Genomic DNA, 18,112 nt, shown 5'->3' on the forward strand with positions numbered 1-18,112 from the left:
CACATATATATATATACATACATATATATATATATACATACATACATGTGTATATATACAAAGATATACATACATACATACATACATATATATATATATATATATATATATATATATATATATATATATATATATATATATATACATATGCATACATGTGCATATATACATATATATATATATGTAATATAAATAATATATAAATATATATACATAGATACATATACACGCATATATATATATATATATGTAATATAAATAATATATAATATATATATATATATATATATATATATACATATGCATACATGTGCATATATACAAATATATATATATAATATATATATATATATATATACATATGCATACATGTGCATATATACAAATATACATATATATATATTCATATACATATATGTATTTATATACATGGTGAAACTATTAAAAGTGAAGCAATATAAAAGTGAAACTATCTATAACTATTAATCCGTTGAAGGTTTCACTTGTATTCTTCAAGCTTTGAGACGTAATACGGAACTATTACCAATGTTGTATTGTTTTAATAAAAAAAAATTATATGTTGACACTCTTGGGGTGTGGTAGTATTACCATGTGAAATTTGATTGAGCCGTTTTAGAATGCATTGGGAACAGACAGAGATACAAAGGATTTTATACATACAGGGTGTCCATAAAGTCTCTTTACAATTTTAAAATTTTATTACAAAGGTTGACAAGATATCTTAACCAGATTTGTTTTATTGTAATAATTGTTTATTAAAGTTTTTTTAACTGTTATTTAATAGACCTCAATATGGGCACCATTAATTATGTGAAGCACATCAAGATGGTACTTGATTTCTTGCTATGTTTGCTGTAGATAGCCTCATCAACAGTGGCAATGACATGACGAATCCTTTGCTTCAAGTCAGCAATGTCCCAAATCTTTGTTTGATACACAATATCTTTTACATAACCCCATAAAAAGAAGTCTAAGGGAGTGATATCTGGCGAACATGGTGGCCTTGGAATTGGCTCACCCCTTCCAATCCATCGGTCTGTAAATGTTTGATTCAGGAACTGACGAACATGCCGTCCCCAATGTGGTGGTGCACCATCCTGCTGGAAAATGATGGTTGGTTGTAAATCAGTCAGTTGTGGTGCCACATATTCGGTCAGAAGGTCGAGGTAAACATCTGCAGTAATTGTTGCCTCATTGAAGAAAAATGGACCAATTGTTCGATTGCACGTGATTCCACACCACACATTCACTCTCTCCATAAATTTCTTGTGCCATGCACTAATTGAAGGACACGATGGTGGATCTCTTCCATACTTAGTTCTGTAGTTTCATTGAGTCTGAACATCCAATTTTGTCTCAATAAACCAGGATACACATTGTTCCTTTTCATGAGGAGTAGCCATTTTATAGGGGTTCAGTGAATCAGTTCCCTTCCATCAACAGAGTATCTGAAACACAAAAAATTTAATATCAATAAAAACTTTAATAAACAGTTATTAAAATAAAACAAATCTGGTTAAAATATCTCATCAACTGCCTTTGTAATAATTTTTTTAAATTGTAAAGAGACTTTATGGATACCCTGTATATAGCAACTTGTAATGAAAATTACACCATTATATTTTGAAAACCTGCCACCCATTGAAATCTAAATGCTTATTCGTTGATTTGAATTATATTACATAACTTTATATTCCATGTACAATCATGATATTAATTCAGTATTCATAACAACTGCCCGATGAACAGGAACATGAAATTCTGAGAAACAGTTTTATGAATATTTTGCAGCTTTAATAAAAGCAAATTACTCTATTCGAGTACTATTTTTTCCGCCTATTTTGCATTTTTATGTGCTTACTTGTGTGTGTCTTTGTGCCTATGTTTGTCCCCACCATTGCTTGACAACCAGTGTTGGTTTGTTTACATCCCTGTAAAATAGCAGTTTGGCAAAAAGAATAAGCACCAGGCTAACAAAAAAATTAGTAAAAAAAATAATTCATTCAACTAAAATGTTCTTCAAGGTGTTGCCCCAGCATGGCTGCAATCTAATGACTGAAACAAGTAAAAGATAAAAGATTAATAGTAAGTATAATCATGACAAGAGCTATTGCTTATTTTAAGCAAATGTCCTAATTGACTGTTCCTTCTAGTATCAGCTGATAAAATATGTAAAGTGAATTTAAATTTTAAAATTATATGCACCAATAAAACACTTTAACTATGTATTCATTTCACAATAGTGAAATGCATTTATTTATTTTTATTATATATTTTCACTTTCAGAACATATAAGTTGATTACTCAGTGGTATCAACAAGTCCAGATACAATGACAACCCTCACTGCTGTAAAACAAGAAAAGACAGGCCTGGTAAAGCAAACTTAAAATATTGTTTCTAAATTATGTGCATGCATGCACTCACTCACACACACAATTACACATACACATGCGCATGTGTACACACACACACACACACAATTACACATGCGCATGTGTAACACACACACACACACACACACACTCTCTCTCTCTCTCTCTTTTCTGCACATGCACACACACCTTTTATTTGAGGGGAAGCAGGACCTATGATCTTTGCAGTCTTTCCTAGTCTGGTGAGGTAGATATGTAAGTTAACATCTGCAGAAAAATATTTGGGTAGGTAAGTGATTTTAGAGATTTGCTGTTCTGATTAGTGAAACACAATAGAGATGACATGGAAAGAGAGGCAGTTGTGTCAAATGAATCTGGTTGGTGGCAAATATGTAACTAGTTACTTCGGAGTCTGTTGTAATAGTGGGAGAAGAGAAATGAAGAAGAAACATAGCACCTGGAAGCCAGTGGTTGTAGTTTCTTTGCCAATCTCAGTTGAATTTTACCCTTCTGTGTGTAATAAAGCAAAATATAAATGAAAATGGTTTTCTGAATAAGATAAAATGATATTTATACGCACACACGTGTATGTGAATGTTGTTTATGCAAATATAGATGAAAAATATGACGAGAAAATCATTTTTACAATCTTATTAAGAGTAAATTAAACTGGCCACTAATAATTTCTAACTGAATTAAATAATTGAGAACAGATTTTAATTTATTATGTATTAAAATAGGAAAATTATATTTTAAACATCTTCCATATATCACTTTCTGAGTTCAAATTCTTCTATAGTTAATTCATGATATTTTACAATGTCTTCATTGTTTTTCATTTTCATTGTGTTAAAAAGTTTGCTTCCTGACCACATGTTTCTGGGTTGAGTCCACTGTGTAGCACGTTGGACAAGTGTCTTCCGCTATAGTCTCAGATCCACCAAAGCCTTGTGAGTGGATTTGGTAGAAGTAAATTGAAAGAAACCTTTCATAAATGTGTGTGTGTCTCACCACTACTTGACAACCTGTGTTGGTGTGTTTACATCCCTCTAACTTAGCAGTTCAGCAAAAGAGACCAACAGAATAAGTACCAGAATTTAAAACAATACAGTAATGCCTCAATATACGAGTTAATTTGTTCCCATAGTAGCAATGTTATAAATCGTAATTTATTCCCAGAAAAATATTTTATCTATAAAATTTATAATACTCATGAATGAATGGCAATAAAACAACAGTAAAGAATATTTTATGTAAAGTAAAAAGAATGTCAAGATCATTTATAATAAAAAATATTATTCTAATCATTTTCTGAATTACTTTCACTTGCACTAGACTCATGCACGCTATTACTTGTAGACGTGATTGCCAATTCACAAGCTCTCATCGATCGACTGGTAGATTTTTTTTTTAAAAACAAGTCTAGAGTTGTTTGCTTAGAAAAAACTTTTTTCCACTCTATAAATTTCTTGGTAACATGGTGAAGCATTTGTTATAATAGTAGAAACTTTTGCACTTTTATTAAAATTTAGATCTTCTGCTTGAAAAATGTAACTTGTAAACCTGGGGTCTCATAAAGTGAAGTATTATTGTACTGAGTCATTTTGTTCAGCTAAAATTATTGAAGGCAGAGCCCCAGCATGGCCACAGTCTAATAACTGAAACAAGTAAAAAATAAGAGATAATATCAGGTTCCTGGAATGGCATGAATTATTGGCACCTCACAATAGCTGTTCCACTTTGAATTGTTTACAGGAAATCTGCAGTCATCTCTCAATAACCATTGCGCATTTCATTGTTCATAGGAAGTTTCTTCTTCAAATGGATCTGCTGTCCTGGACACATGAAGGTAATGACATCTTTGGTTGTTTCTTCTGCAGTTTCTTTCCACTGTTGATTAGAGCCATTTGGTTCTCTGCAGCATTGAAGAGGATCTCAAGAACTAGACTGTGTCTCCAGGTATATCTTCCAGTGCCAGTGAAGACTCTGAAAGAATATGTTCCAGTGTTCCTACTTCACCACATCTGCATTTATCATTCTTTGATATGTTCCATCTCACCAGGGAACAGCAAAGTACCATAGGATGAATTAATAAAAAAAAACTTAGTTGTGATTGCACCATTTCCATATTCCATTGCAACTTATTTTTCTCTCAACTTCTATTATTTTAGATTTCATTTCTTTCTGTATTTCCTTAATAAATGTCGGACTGCATAACTTTTTTGCTCTGAACTGCATCCTTGACTACTTTATTAGCTTGTCTAGCCTTGAAATGGCATTCTGCATGATCCACTTATCTATAGATAGAAGTATCAGATTAGCCATGAAGGCTTTTGTAGGTGACTGTATATAGGCCATTTGTTCTGAAATGTCTGTTGCTTTCAAAACCATCACTGTGGCTACAATAAACTATGTGACATATTGTGCAGCCAGCAGCAATGCTGGTCTCTAGGCAGTGCCAGTCTGTTGTGAAGTTACGAAATGCAAAATTTGAGTTCTTCATTTGTGTACTCTTTGTGTACTATTTCCATTGATATTTATTTCGATGCTCATGTACTTGACTCAACAGGTCTCCTCAAGCACTGCGGGGTCTGGGAAGCCAGGGGCTGCACCAGGCTCCAGTCTGATCTGGCAGTGTTTCTACAGCTGGATGCCCTTCCTAATGCCAACCACTCCGCGAGTGTAGTGGGTGCTTTTTACGTGCCACCTGCACAGGTGCCAGTGGGGTCTGGCATCGGCCACGATCGGTTGGTGCTTTTAACGTGCCACCGACACGGAAGCCAGCCAAGGCAGCGCTGGCATCAGCCACGTTCGGATGGTGCTTTTTATGTGCCTCTGGCACAGAAGCCAGTCGAGGTGGCGCTGGCATCGGCCACGTTCGGATGGTGCTTTTTATGTGCCACCGGCACAGAAGCCAGTCGGGGCGGCGCTGGTAACGGCCACGTTCGGATGGTGCTTTTTATGTGCCACCGGCACAGGTATCACAACTACTATTTCCATTGATATTTGTTTCAATGTTCATGTACATGCACTTGACTCAACAGGTCTCCTCAAGCACAGCGAGATGTTCTGGGATCCAAGGTACTTTGAATGGGCAGGGGCTATGCGGAACTGGTGCCGGAAGCATCCCGGGTCTTTGCAGTCACAGCACATCTCCAAAGATCTCGGTCCTTCGCCATTGCCTCAGTGAGGCCCAACGCTCTGAGGTCATGCTTGACTACCTCATCCCATGTCTTCCTGGGTCTACCTCTCCCCCTGATTCCTTCAACTGTTTGAGAGCGGCACTTCTTCACACATCTCTCCTCATCCATCCGCAGTACATGACCATACCATCGCAAGCGTCGCTCTTGCACACCACATCTGATGCTTCTTATGTCTAGCATTTCTCTCAGGGTGCTTACACTCTGTCTTGCATTCACACTGACATTACACATCCAGCGGATCATGCTAGCTTCATTTCTTTCAAGTCTACGCATGTCCTCTGCAGTCACGGCCCATGTTTCACTACCGTGAAGCATGGCAGTTCGCACACATGCATCATACAATCTACCTTTCACTCTGAGTGAGAGACCCTTTGTTGCCAGTAGGGGTAGTAGCTTTCTAAACTTTGCCCAGGCTATTCGTATTCTAGTGTTGACACTCTCTGAGCATCCACCTCCACTACTAACTTGGTCACCCAGGTAGCGGAAACTATCAACTACTTCTAGTTTCTCCCCCTGGAGTGTGATGGAATCTGTTTTCTGAGTATTTGTGGTGTCTATTGTCCCTGTGCATCTGCCACACATGAAAGCTATCTTAGTTATTTCTATCTAGAGCATCACCCTTACCCTTGTAGCAGTTGACTATGGTGCTGCTACTACCTGGTTTACAATACGGGTGACTAGGCCATAGCCCACATAACCAGCTGTTTTAAGCATCTCAGCAGTGATACCTGATGGGCCGGGGGCTTTACCTGGTTTCATACCCTTAATTGCCTTAACTACAAGGGAGCTGTCTATTTGGATAGCTGGTCCCTCTACTGGGTCAACATTTGGCAGGCTCTCCTCCTCCCATTCATTCTCCACATTCAGCAGTCTTTCATAATGGCTTCTCCAAGCCTCTTTCTTTTCACCAACATTAAAAGCAAGTGCCCCATCATCCATGCGGACACATTTCTCTTCTGTAACATCACTATTTTCTCTCACACACTGTCTAGCAATCCGAAATACCTCAGTTCTTTGGTCCTCACGTCGCTGGACATTGGCAAACTTCTTCTTTTCTGCTATATCTTTGGCTATGTATACCTGCCGCCCAGCCTCCTTTTTGGCTACTTGGTACGGTTCCCTGCTACCCCCATCCCTCCAGACTCTCCAGGCCTGTTTCTTTGCACTAATGGCTTTGTCTACTGCACTATTCCACCACCACGTAACTCTAGGTCTGGAAGGGACTTTGCACCATCCACAGACTTGGTCTGTGGCACCCAGCAAGCTGTCCTGTAGGAATTTCCAGCTACCTTCTATGTCCGACGTCTGTAGCTCTACCTCCCTCTCATCAAATTTCTTGATGAGGATGTCCCTAAATCTCTGACCATGTGAAGGGTTCTTTAGCTTCCAAATCCTTCTTTTCTGGATTGGTCTGTTTCTTGGAGTCCTTCTGGCCTCAAGCCTAAAGTCACTAATGATTAGCCTATGATGAGGGATACACTCTTCACCCGGGAGGGTCTTTGTATTTAAGAGCGACCCTGCATCCCGCTGTCTGGTGGGGATGAAGTCTATTTGGCTAGCGGAGTCTCCTGACTGATAAGTTATAAGGTGGCAGTCAGGCTTCCTGAAGTTAGTGTTGCAGATTAAAAGGTTACATGCATCACAGAATTCCAGTAGTCTAGTTCCCTCATCATTTCTGGTGCCAATACCATGGCCACCGTGTACCCCAGTGAAGATACCCGATTCCTGCCCAACATGCCCATTAAAGTCTCCACCCACAAAGATGAGGTCCTTGCTACTAGTCTTTAAATATGTATATGTATAAATGTAAGTATGTGTATATACGTATGTATATATGCATATATATATATATATATATATATATATATATATATATATTTAGTCTGCTAATGAAATCCAGAGATTCTCAGTATAGAAGACACTTGGTAGTGCTCAAAAGATTCAAACTTAGACTCCGATATCTTTACAGGTGATCGATTCCACAAGGTAAAGAATGGCTATAAAAGAGATCAAGTTGAGGTGATATGGAGGTAATTATGTGGATAAACAAATTAGATACATTAAATATATTAAATATAATAGTTAGGGGATGAAATACAAATATGGATATACAGGGGTTGGACAAAATAATGAAAGCACCTAGCATCATAGCATCTTCATTTTGAAATATCTATCAAAAGCTTGTTTATTTTTATGTTTTTGCATTTATTATTAGTGTTGCTTAATATGTTTTGCTAAAATTACTGTTTCTTTTCAGATATCATCAGAAAAAGGTAATTAAAATTCATTAAAATGACAGATCTATCGGACTTTCAAAGAGGTCAAATTGTTGGTGTTCATATGGCATGTGCTAGCATAATGAAAACAGCTAAAATGTTTGGTGTATCAAGAAGTACTTTCTCGAAAGTACCTTTGAGAAAGAGGGTAAAACCACCTTGTCAAAACAAAAACTCTGGAAGAAAACCAAAAACTTTCAGATAGGGACCATCAGACTCTTACGCAAATTGTTAGAAAGGATCACAAAAATACAGCACCCAAATTGCTGCAGAGCTTAATGACCACCTTGAGAACCCAGTTTCCACAAAAACTGTTTGCCAGGAGCTGCACAAAGCTGGATTTCACGGGAGGGCTGCAGTCAAAAACAAATGTTGCAAAGCATTTAGAGAGGAATGAAAAACCTACAGACTTGGTCCCAAGAGCAATGGAAGAATGTTGTTTTCTCGGATGAGTCATGCTTTACCTTATTTCCGACCATCAGCCAAGTATACATATGGAGACAGCCAAAAGAAGCATTTGACCTAGACTGCCTTCTTCCAACATGAAGGAGGATCTGTGATGATGGGGTGGGGTTTTTTTGTGGGGGCTATATCTTGGAAATATGCCAGCCCAGTGGTTTCCCTTCATGGCAGAATTAATAGTGAAGAGTATTTAAGCATTTTATCTTATCAAATTCATCCTATGGTTGTAGAACTGTTTCAGGAGGGAAACACAATCTTTCAGGATGATAATGCACCAATTCATACAGCTAAAATTGTTACTGAATGGCACGAGGAACATTCTAGTGAAGTTGAACATCTTATCTGGCCACCACAGTCCCCAGATCTCAATATTATTGAGCATTTATGGTGCATTTTAGAAAAACAAGTAAGGAGTCGCTATCCTCCACCATCATCACTACAAGAACTGGAGACTGTTTTAGCTGAAGAATGGACAAAAATTCCTTTGGAAATAATTCAAACTTTGTAGAATTCAAGCTGTAATTACTGCCAAAGGCAGTCCTACCCTATATTAAAATAAATTTGTTTGAAATTTTAAGGTATTTCCATTATTTTGTCCAACCCCTCTATGTAAAACAAGAAATCAAAAGGTAGAGACTTTCAGATGATCAGTTTTTAAGTATAAATATATAGATATGTATAGTAATAGATCCAACTTCACAGAGTACAAATGATGAAGAAAATTGAAGAGGTGGAAGAACGGTATTATAAGTCCAGCTGTTTCTGGGGACTCAGAGAGCCATAGCAACGTTGGTAGATGTAGTTCACCAGAATATGCAGCCATAATTGGATAAGCGAAGCCTCTGTCATCTGGGTAGAGAAGATCTTAATGCAGAGCAGTTCAAAGATGGAATGATTAAATTTGGAGAGCTAGCTGAGGGGGGGGGGGTGTAGGAAGGTGGAGGATTACGAGGGAGGGGGTATTAAGACAGGGAATGGTGAGAGGAGAATAGATAGTTCAAGAAGTGTGAGGATACTAAGGGAGGTGGAGAGTTGGGAAATAAATAGGTGCAGGATTGATAATATTTGAATGGTAAGCAGTTGTGTTGGGTTTGTGTCTAGGTGTCAAAGTTTAGGGATAATAGCTATAGATTTATTGGAAGTTAAGGTAAGGAGAATAGGAATGGCAATTATTTGAAGGAGGTAAAGTGTCTAGTTCAATGGTAGAGGGAGATTACTAAGGTATAAGAGAAAATAGAGGGAGGTGGACAGTGGGAGGGTTAGGTGGTGGCCAAGATAGCAGTGGTTAGTAGAATAATGAATGTAGGTTGGTACTGGAGGGGAAGTTCTGAGGTATGCACAGGTGTATGAAATTGAATGGAGGGAGGGAGAGAGAGGATGATAGGTTAATCCAGTTGAGTGGGGTAGTATTAAGTGCTTTTGGTTGAAGAGGAGAAATGCGAGAATGGAAAGTGTACCACTTGTGAGGTTGGGAAGGCTATGAGGGAGGTGGATGTGATAGGTTAGAGGATTTGCAAAGGTAACAATGAGAGGGAATAGCTCAATAAGAAGGGTGGTATTACTTGAGATTGTAAGTTGCTAGGTTGACCTTGTACCTTAAGGTTAATTTTAATTAAGGATAATTATAGTTATAGGATTATATAGATTTAATAAGATGGACAAATAATGAGTAGAACCTGTGTTTACATGTGAGAATCTATTAAGTAATGAGGGGTTGTGGTGGCGGAGGATGGTTAGTAATTGCCTCACGATGAACTAGGATAGGGTATGGGGAACATTTTGTGATTTGAGGTTGTATATATAAATTGCTGAGGAGGTAGATAATTTAGAATTTTAATTGGAGAAATAATTCATGTGTGCACAGTAGCAACACTTAAAATCAACAATGCCATCAATATAGACCCTTATTTGATGGGAGCCTGGTGTTATAACACAGCATTTGTAGACTACATTTTCACACAGACAGAAACTTCTAAGAGGGTGGAATTGAGATACTCAACAATTGCAAGTTTTCCTACCTGCTCTGCAGTTAGAACTTACTGCTAGGGAGGTCAGGTTCCTATGGTCCATTATTAGTAAAGAACTGGAAGTATATCCAGTATCAGGAGGGGATCTAGGACTGTCCACCGTACAGATATTTTGCCACAAGGACCTTTGTAGTAAAGCATAAGAAGAGAAGGATAAAAAAATAAAAATAACGAAGGTCATACACTTTACTTAAACAGTTAAGCTCCTTTGATTTTGATTGTAACCTCTGACAATGCTTAGTATGCGCTTATAAACATCTTTGTATTTTTTCTTGGGTCGGTTTCTCCCCTTGCTGCATTGAATAACCTTCTTTTTAGAAAGAGATTCTTCATTTCTCAAGATATTGATAAGTTTCCATAAATTTGGATGAGTATTTATAACAGATGCATGTAGCACATTATGGAGACCTTCTACTCCATTGTTAGTGTTAGTCAGCTGATTTAGGGTTCTTTCATACATATTCCAAAGACTGATAGGAAAAGTAGGAGGAACTCTACATCTACAAACTCCCCTGCCTCCTCTCTCCCCACCAATGTAATGCATTTCAAAATATGCCACAAGTTCTTGTGGCTGGTCAGTTTCATCCACAAGCTCTATAAATGCATTGATGGTGTTGGGAGGCAGGATGAATGCAAGTGCCATAAAGCACTTTACTTTTGTGTTAAAACTACAATCAGTTTGATATCATACCTTAAGCCCAATATCTGTCATCTTTCTGTAAACAATTTTACAGAAGTGAAAAAAAAAAAAAAAGCCTGTTACATTTGCAGATGGAAATTTGTCAGAAAAACTTTGAAAACTAGCTTGTTCAAACCAATCATTAGATTTTCAGGTCTTAGGGACCTGAGCAAATCTTTAACCTTTTGAAAATACTCATTGTATGTGTCAAGAGTCTTATTTAGAAGGAAACCATAAATTTGTGGGATGCATGCATGTCCTATGTTGTCATGTAGAGTATATTAACCCTTTTGTTACCATATTTCTGTTAAGATGCTCTGTGTTTCTTTCAATTGATTTTAAATATAACAAAGAATTTAGTAAAATAACTTAGTTATCATTAAGCTAGTGTTAGGAACATAAATTGTGACTAGGGTTTGGTGGAAGACTTTAATTCAAAACTGATGAAAACAAAGACATTTATACTACAGTGCCAGAGGCGGTTTTGGCCGGGTTGGTATCAAAAGGGTTAACTGATTATAAATTTCAAGACAAACCTTAAATGTTCTATTGCATGCCCAATTCTTAGGTATTTCTAGATTGTGCAACCCTGCATTCATACCAAAAAAATCAACATTCTGTTTTTGATTCCATCCCACTATTGTAGAATTAAAATCTTTCTCTGTTTTGGAGACATGTAAATTCTTCAGGAATTACATAGCTAATTCTTGATTTAGGTTTAGGAGGGACCTTTTCTTCCTTTTGTCTCCATCTTCTAATGTTTCTTGATAAATTTGAAGTTGATGGCATAAGTGAGCATCCTTCATCCTCTAATTCCCTACATGTAGCACCAATCAAAGATCTTGAAGCTAACTGGGATTTAAATGCCTTTTCTTTCATAATTGCTATTGCTTCTTGCATTTTTGGTTGGCTAGGATTAGATGGATGTGTATGCTCACTTACAACTTTACAAATACAAATCACTTCACTATTCAGTTTTGTATAAACTCTTGCTTTACAGTTTGTATTAACACACTTCCAATAGACCTTGCCTCCATATTTTCTTTCTTGCCTATAAATAAAGTTAGAATCATCTATGAGCTTATCGCAACCACTGACAATAGTGTACAGCATCGTAAGGGTTTAATAGTGTACAGCATCGTAAGGGTTTAAGGTTCAACTAAAAGAAAAAGAATGTAAATGGTTGCAGCAACCTCTCAAAACAAGCTTTTTGCTTTGAATTTTCAAGGTTAGATTGTTATTTTTAAATAAATGTAAAACAACCTTTCTACTTTTAAATTCTCATTTCAGTAATTAATGATGCAGTTTCAAATTTAACCCTTTTGATACCAACCTGGCTGAAACCACCTCTAGCTCTGTAGTACAAATGTCTTGTTTTCATAAATTTTGAATCAAAATCTTCCAACAAACCTTACTCACAATTTATGTTCTTAACATTAGCTTAATGATAACTAAGTTAATTTACTAAATTTTTGTTATATTTAAAATTAATTGAAAGAAACACAGAGTATCTCAAAATAAATGCGGTAATGAAAGGGTTAAACAACCTTTCTGCTTTTAAATTCTCATTTCAGTAATTAACACTGCAGTTTCAAATTTAAACGATCTTTATGTTTTCAAATTATCATTTCAGCAATTACTGAAAATGACTGCTGTAAATACTATTCCTTTATCTACCTTATTTAATTAACAATGCAATTTCAAGTTTCTAAGCTTTATGGCAAAATGTCCTTGCAGTGAAATATCCATACGGCAAATTGTCTTATGGTGAATAATACTATGGCCAATTGTCCTACAGCAAATTGTCCAGTCACCATTAGGAGGGAGTATTGTTGCTAGTATATGTGCTCACATGGGTAGTATTGTGGAAAGATGCTGTGAGTCTGTTATTATTTAGCTGAGGAGAGTTACTGTGGGTTGTATGATTGCCACTAGGTGGGTTAGAGTGGGACAAATTTCAGGTTCCAAGGATTGGCGTTGTAATTTGCATCTGTTCAAAGAGGTGATTATGGATCTCAAACAGATGATTTATGAAATATAGGGTAGTACTTATGCTGTGATGGAAAGTAAGTGTTTAGGGTTTTAATGAAAAGTTTGGGTAGAGATTTAAGTTGGAGGGAGAAAGGTGGTACAAATCATAGGATCTCCTGCTTCCTGCCCTTAGAATGTTTAGAGCATGTGGCTATAGTGGGTGGATCAAGATAGGGAGGCTTATAGTTATTATAGGCTTGCGGTGGCCAGTGCTATGTGTATGAGGTTTTTTTTGAGAGTTGATGGATGTTGAGTGGAAGAAAGATTTGTGGATTTGGGGTTATTATTGAGAGATCTGTAATTTTTGTTTTAAGCTTAGTATTGGAGATATAGGAGATATTTTCATGGGCGTCACTTATCTGGAGAGCCTGATTATAATACAGGACATAGTTGTTAAAAATTTCTTCATTAGCTGATAAGTTGGAGAACTGATAGAAGTACCTGTGACTATACTACTAAGGGTAAGTTTAGGATGATCTGATTGGAGGTTGGTGTACTGTAATCGCTGATTGGATTTATGGAATGGGTGATATAAATTTGTATTTAACTCCAGAGTAATGTCTAAGAAATTGGCCACCTTAGTGTCCATTTTTTAATGTGACACTTAGGTTATAGTTTTTAAAAAGTTAATGTAGGGCTTTCTTGGTGCATTCCGCAGAAGGTTGAGATAACCCAGTTGCTGTAAGGAGTGCATCATCACTGTAGAGTCGTCTGGAGAGGTTAGGGAAGTATTATTTAATTTGGGAAAGAAAGAATAGGCCAACTAGGTCAGTAACCTGGGCTGAGTAAGATGCGCCCATGGTTATATTGAAGAAATCGGTAGATGAATTGTTGGTCCAGTAATTATACTTAAAGTAAAGTTCTCCTAGCAACCAGGATGATATCAATGTCAGAGTTAGATTTATCAAGGTCTTCAGTAGAAAATCCTTCGAATTCTGACTCGCTGCTTGATATAATGAAATTCGTATCCATTTTTTGTCAGAATTACAAATTTTGAAAACACAATAGGAACAAATTTCGGAAAAAAATCTCCCAAAATTCACGGAATTAAAATTACACTTCGATTATTGTACAAAACTGTAGATGAACTGTTTACGAAGTATAATACGTGTTTTCACGAATGTACTAAAGAGATTTGCTCTGATATTCTCATTTAAATATGAATAGGTAAATACGGGCGGGTTTGGGCGGTTTGGTAACGAAAGGGTTAAGGGCATTCTTATGTGCATGTTTATAATTTGCATTAAGTTCCTTTGATATAAAGTTGGCATACATTTCCATGGGGAGGGAATATAGATTTCCAGTTTTGTCATAAAAGACATGTAGGTGTGGTTAACTCCTTATTTTAGATATAATTCTGGATAGGTCCTTTTGGAAAGAATTAGTTTTATTAGAGAACTTAATGTCTTTTATCATATGAAGTAAATCTTTTTTAAAGTTGGCTAATGCATGCTTGTCTTACCCAGTGTTGATTGCATCCATTATAGCCACATATTGTGGTGAACTACATCTACCAACATTATTATGGATCTCCAAACTCCCCAGAAACAGCTGTTGGACTTTAACACCTTTCATCCACCCTTTTAATTTTCTCTGTCATTTGTACTCAAAATTGATTATCTTGAAGTCTCCACCATTTGCTTTCTCTCATTATATATATATATATATATATATATATATATTTCTTAAGTAACCAGAAGATGGATTTGGTATTAATCTTTTTGTACAACAGTTGTTTTGACCCATCCTACTTGCAACATATCCTGTGTCTTGCTAAAGATCCTGAGTTTTGTCTGTCATGTTATTATATGCCTGTCTAGTTAGGGATTTCCTAACCAGATGAGCATATAACAATATGGTCTCTAGTGATCTCAGAATCTTTAGCAAGACAAACTTTATGTGTGGATGTACCTGATGAGATCCAGACTACAAAATGGATGCAACACAACTTGTTGAATGGAGTTACACCCATAAGAGACAGTAACAGAATGGGTCAAAATGACCAATGTACAAAATAAAGATTAATACTAAATTTGTCTTCTGGTTACTTAAGAAATTGTTATTATTATGTCAACTAACACTGTAGAGTTCCTGACATAGATCCAACAGAAATATACCCCGACTGTGGATGACACCGGGTGGCCCAAACTGTGCCAGCACTCTTCTCAACGCTTCAACACACTAATCGACATATACGCATTAGTCCAAAATAGCATTCTCATTAGTCTAATATGTATGTATGTGTGTGTGTTTTTGTTTACATATGTAGGTTGTATCTGTATAAGTTTATATTTTGTACATCTGTGTGACCTCGTGAGTACCACTGGCTATTTTTTTCCTCTGTCTTCCCTTCTCGGGATCTTTCCTTCTCCTATGTTTCCGACGAAGAGCTCTGCTTCCCTTCTTTCCTGAGCGTCCTCGCATTGTTATGTTTTTTTGTTTTTTTGTGTTTTCTTGTTTGGATTAACTTTATATATATATATATATATATATATATATATTACTGGCCTCCGTGCTGTGGGCATGTAACAAACACCATCCGATCGTGGCCGTTCGCCAGCCTCATCTGGCACCTGTGTCGGTGGCATATAAAAACACCATCCGAGCGTGGCCGTCTGCCAGCCTCGTCTGGCACCTGTGTCGGTGGCACATAAAAAACACCATCCGAGCGTGGCCGTTCGCCAGCCTCATCTGGCACCTGTGTCGGTGGCACATAAAATCACCCACTACACTCTCGGAGTGGTTGGCGTTAGGAAGGGCATCCAGCTGTAGAAACACTGCCAGACCTGACTGGCCTGGTGCAGCCTTCGGGCTCCCCAGACCCCAGTTGAACCGTCCAACCCATGCTAGCATGGAAAGCGGACGTTAAATGATGATGATGATGATGTATCAAAGTATCAATTAGAGACAGAAATCCCCATAAAATTCAACAAATCAGAATATAAATTCAACCATGTCATAGAATATTATATTTAATACTTACTATTCGTGTTCAAAGTTTTCTACTACACGTGTTTCATGAGGTTGTATACTATGTTCCTGAGACACACAGTCTCTTACAAAACCTCCCCTTATATACAACCCCAATCTTCAGGTCCACCTATCTCCTGTTTATAATTTTATCTATCATTTTATATTCCAACGTAAAAGTATATCAAACTAAACAGATGTATAAATAAATTCCTAGTATGTCAAAACATATAAATGAGTAAATAAATTCATTGAACCCTGCAGTTTAAGCAAGTATTGCTAAAATATGTATAAATTAGTTTTCTGAATGAACTCTTATTTCACATAATATCTATCTCTCATTGAATGTGTTCCTGTAATTTCATTAGCATATCATATTTGAAGCAAAGTACAAATACATAAACAACATATCTAAATTAGCCAAAATAGAGTAAAATCTATTTGCCAACATAAAGCATCGGTTTTCCTGGGCATTTGATAGCCTTTTGTAATTGCCTCAGCATTAATGATGTGAATCTTTTGAAGATGCTCAAGAAACACAATGCCTTTTGCATCCCAAAAAACTGAGGCCATCACCTTCCCTGCTGATGAAATGGCCTTCGCCTTCCTTGGGGCAAATGCAGAGGGGTGTTTCAACTGTGTGGATTATCTCTGTCTCTGACTCAAAGTGACGAACCCCACACTCATTCTAGGTTAGGAAATGTTCAAGGAAACCAGCTGGATCTACCTCAATCAATGTCAGATTTTCCTATGTTGTGATTAGCCTGATGTGCTTTTAATCAGGTGTCAGAAGACATGGCACCCACTGAGCAGAAAGCTTCATCGTGCCAAGTTCATTGTGCAGAATATTCTCAGTTTTCTCATGGGATATGTTAATAGCATTGGCTATTTGATTTATAGTCAATCATCTGTCATCAATCACCATGTAGTGAACATGATCAATGTTTTCCTCAGTGGCAGCAGTTGCAGGGCATCCAGATGTTGGGTCATCTCCAAAATTCTCCCTTCCCCTCAAAAATTCAGCTACCCTTTTTGCTCTGTTGATAAAGCTAGTGTCATCCCCTAATGTAGCAACTATGTCAGCATGAATGTCCTTGGAGACTAAACCCTTTTTCTGCAAGTACATGATAACATCACAATGCCAAGTGTTGTTGATTTTCAAGAGAAATCACTACTAGTCACTTTTGAAGTGTTCTTTAAACAGTCAGATGTCAGTTTAGCTGGAAAGAAACAATGCAGTTATTCATAAGAAGAGTTGAAATTAATGCATGTAACATTTTACAACTCTCACATCACTCTTTCGTAGTCACCCTATCAGCTTTTCAGCCCACCCTCATACAAGGTGCATTCCAGAAGTTTTGATACTTTTTATGTGAGACACTTATAACTGCCCTAGATTATTGTAATTTTAGTACACCATTATTAAACATCTAATAATCTGACCTGCCAACTTTTGTTATTCTTGATTGAAGGAGATGGCTGTAACAGCCTACTAAAAACTGCTTGTCACAGCTGACGAGTTTTCAGAATACAGTTGGGATGTGAAGACTATTTAGAAGCTCGTTATGTCAAAATTTTGTGTTAAACTGGGCAAAAATGATACAGAAACTTATGAAATGCTCCAGACTGCTTATGGACTGAGCTTCTGTTTTTTGCTGGTACAGGAAGCCAAGCAATGCAAGTCCACCAGGAAGCTCATGATGATCCCCTTTTTCAGCCACAAGGGCATCATCTACTGAGTTCCTGCTGGTCAGCCAGTCAACAAAGAGCACTTTGTAGAAAAGGTCAGGGTATCTGCACCAAGATAATTTATCAGTCCACATTTCCATTCTGGTAACCACCTATTTGACAGAGATGATCATCAAAACTGTCCTTCACACTGATTTCCAGAAAATGATTCTAATTTTGAATAATGCTTGGAGGTTAAAAGTTCTCTTGTGTTAATGCTGAATCATCATATGAAAAAATTTGTTTACACTTATGTATTCTTAAATCACATTTACATCTATTTTCTCTCCTACCACCATCATTCCTTTCTGTTTCTTCCTCATTCTTTGTATTATTTGACTA

General features: G+C 36.9%; 1 protein-coding gene and 1 long non-coding RNA gene across 4 annotated transcripts in view; one reads left to right on the forward strand and one right to left on the reverse strand.

The window, feature by feature from the left end:
• LOC115212167 (HORMA domain-containing protein 1-like) overlaps positions 1 to 18,112 on the forward strand; it is a 557,209-nt gene that overhangs the window by 85,253 nt on the left and 453,844 nt on the right. For all 3 annotated transcript variants that reach the window (XM_036502711.1, XM_036502710.1, XM_036502712.1), the window contains one exon: positions 2,308 to 2,394. In XM_036502711.1, the coding sequence (XP_036358604.1) occupies positions 2,353 to 2,394 (42 nt within the window). In that variant the 5' untranslated portion in view covers positions 2,308 to 2,352. The remainder of the gene's footprint in view (positions 1 to 2,307; positions 2,395 to 18,112) is intronic.
• Positions 6,737 to 17,778, reverse strand: LOC118763327. Its single transcript, XR_004999070.1, has 3 exons — positions 17,705 to 17,778; positions 16,845 to 16,847; positions 6,737 to 6,749 (listed from the first exon to the last, which is right to left on the reverse strand). It is a non-coding gene; the product is annotated as an uncharacterized LOC118763327 (long non-coding RNA).

This window comes from Octopus sinensis, linkage group LG5 (assembly GCF_006345805.1).
Source record: "Octopus sinensis linkage group LG5, ASM634580v1, whole genome shotgun sequence".
NCBI classification, from domain to species: domain Eukaryota; kingdom Metazoa; phylum Mollusca; class Cephalopoda; order Octopoda; family Octopodidae; genus Octopus; species Octopus sinensis.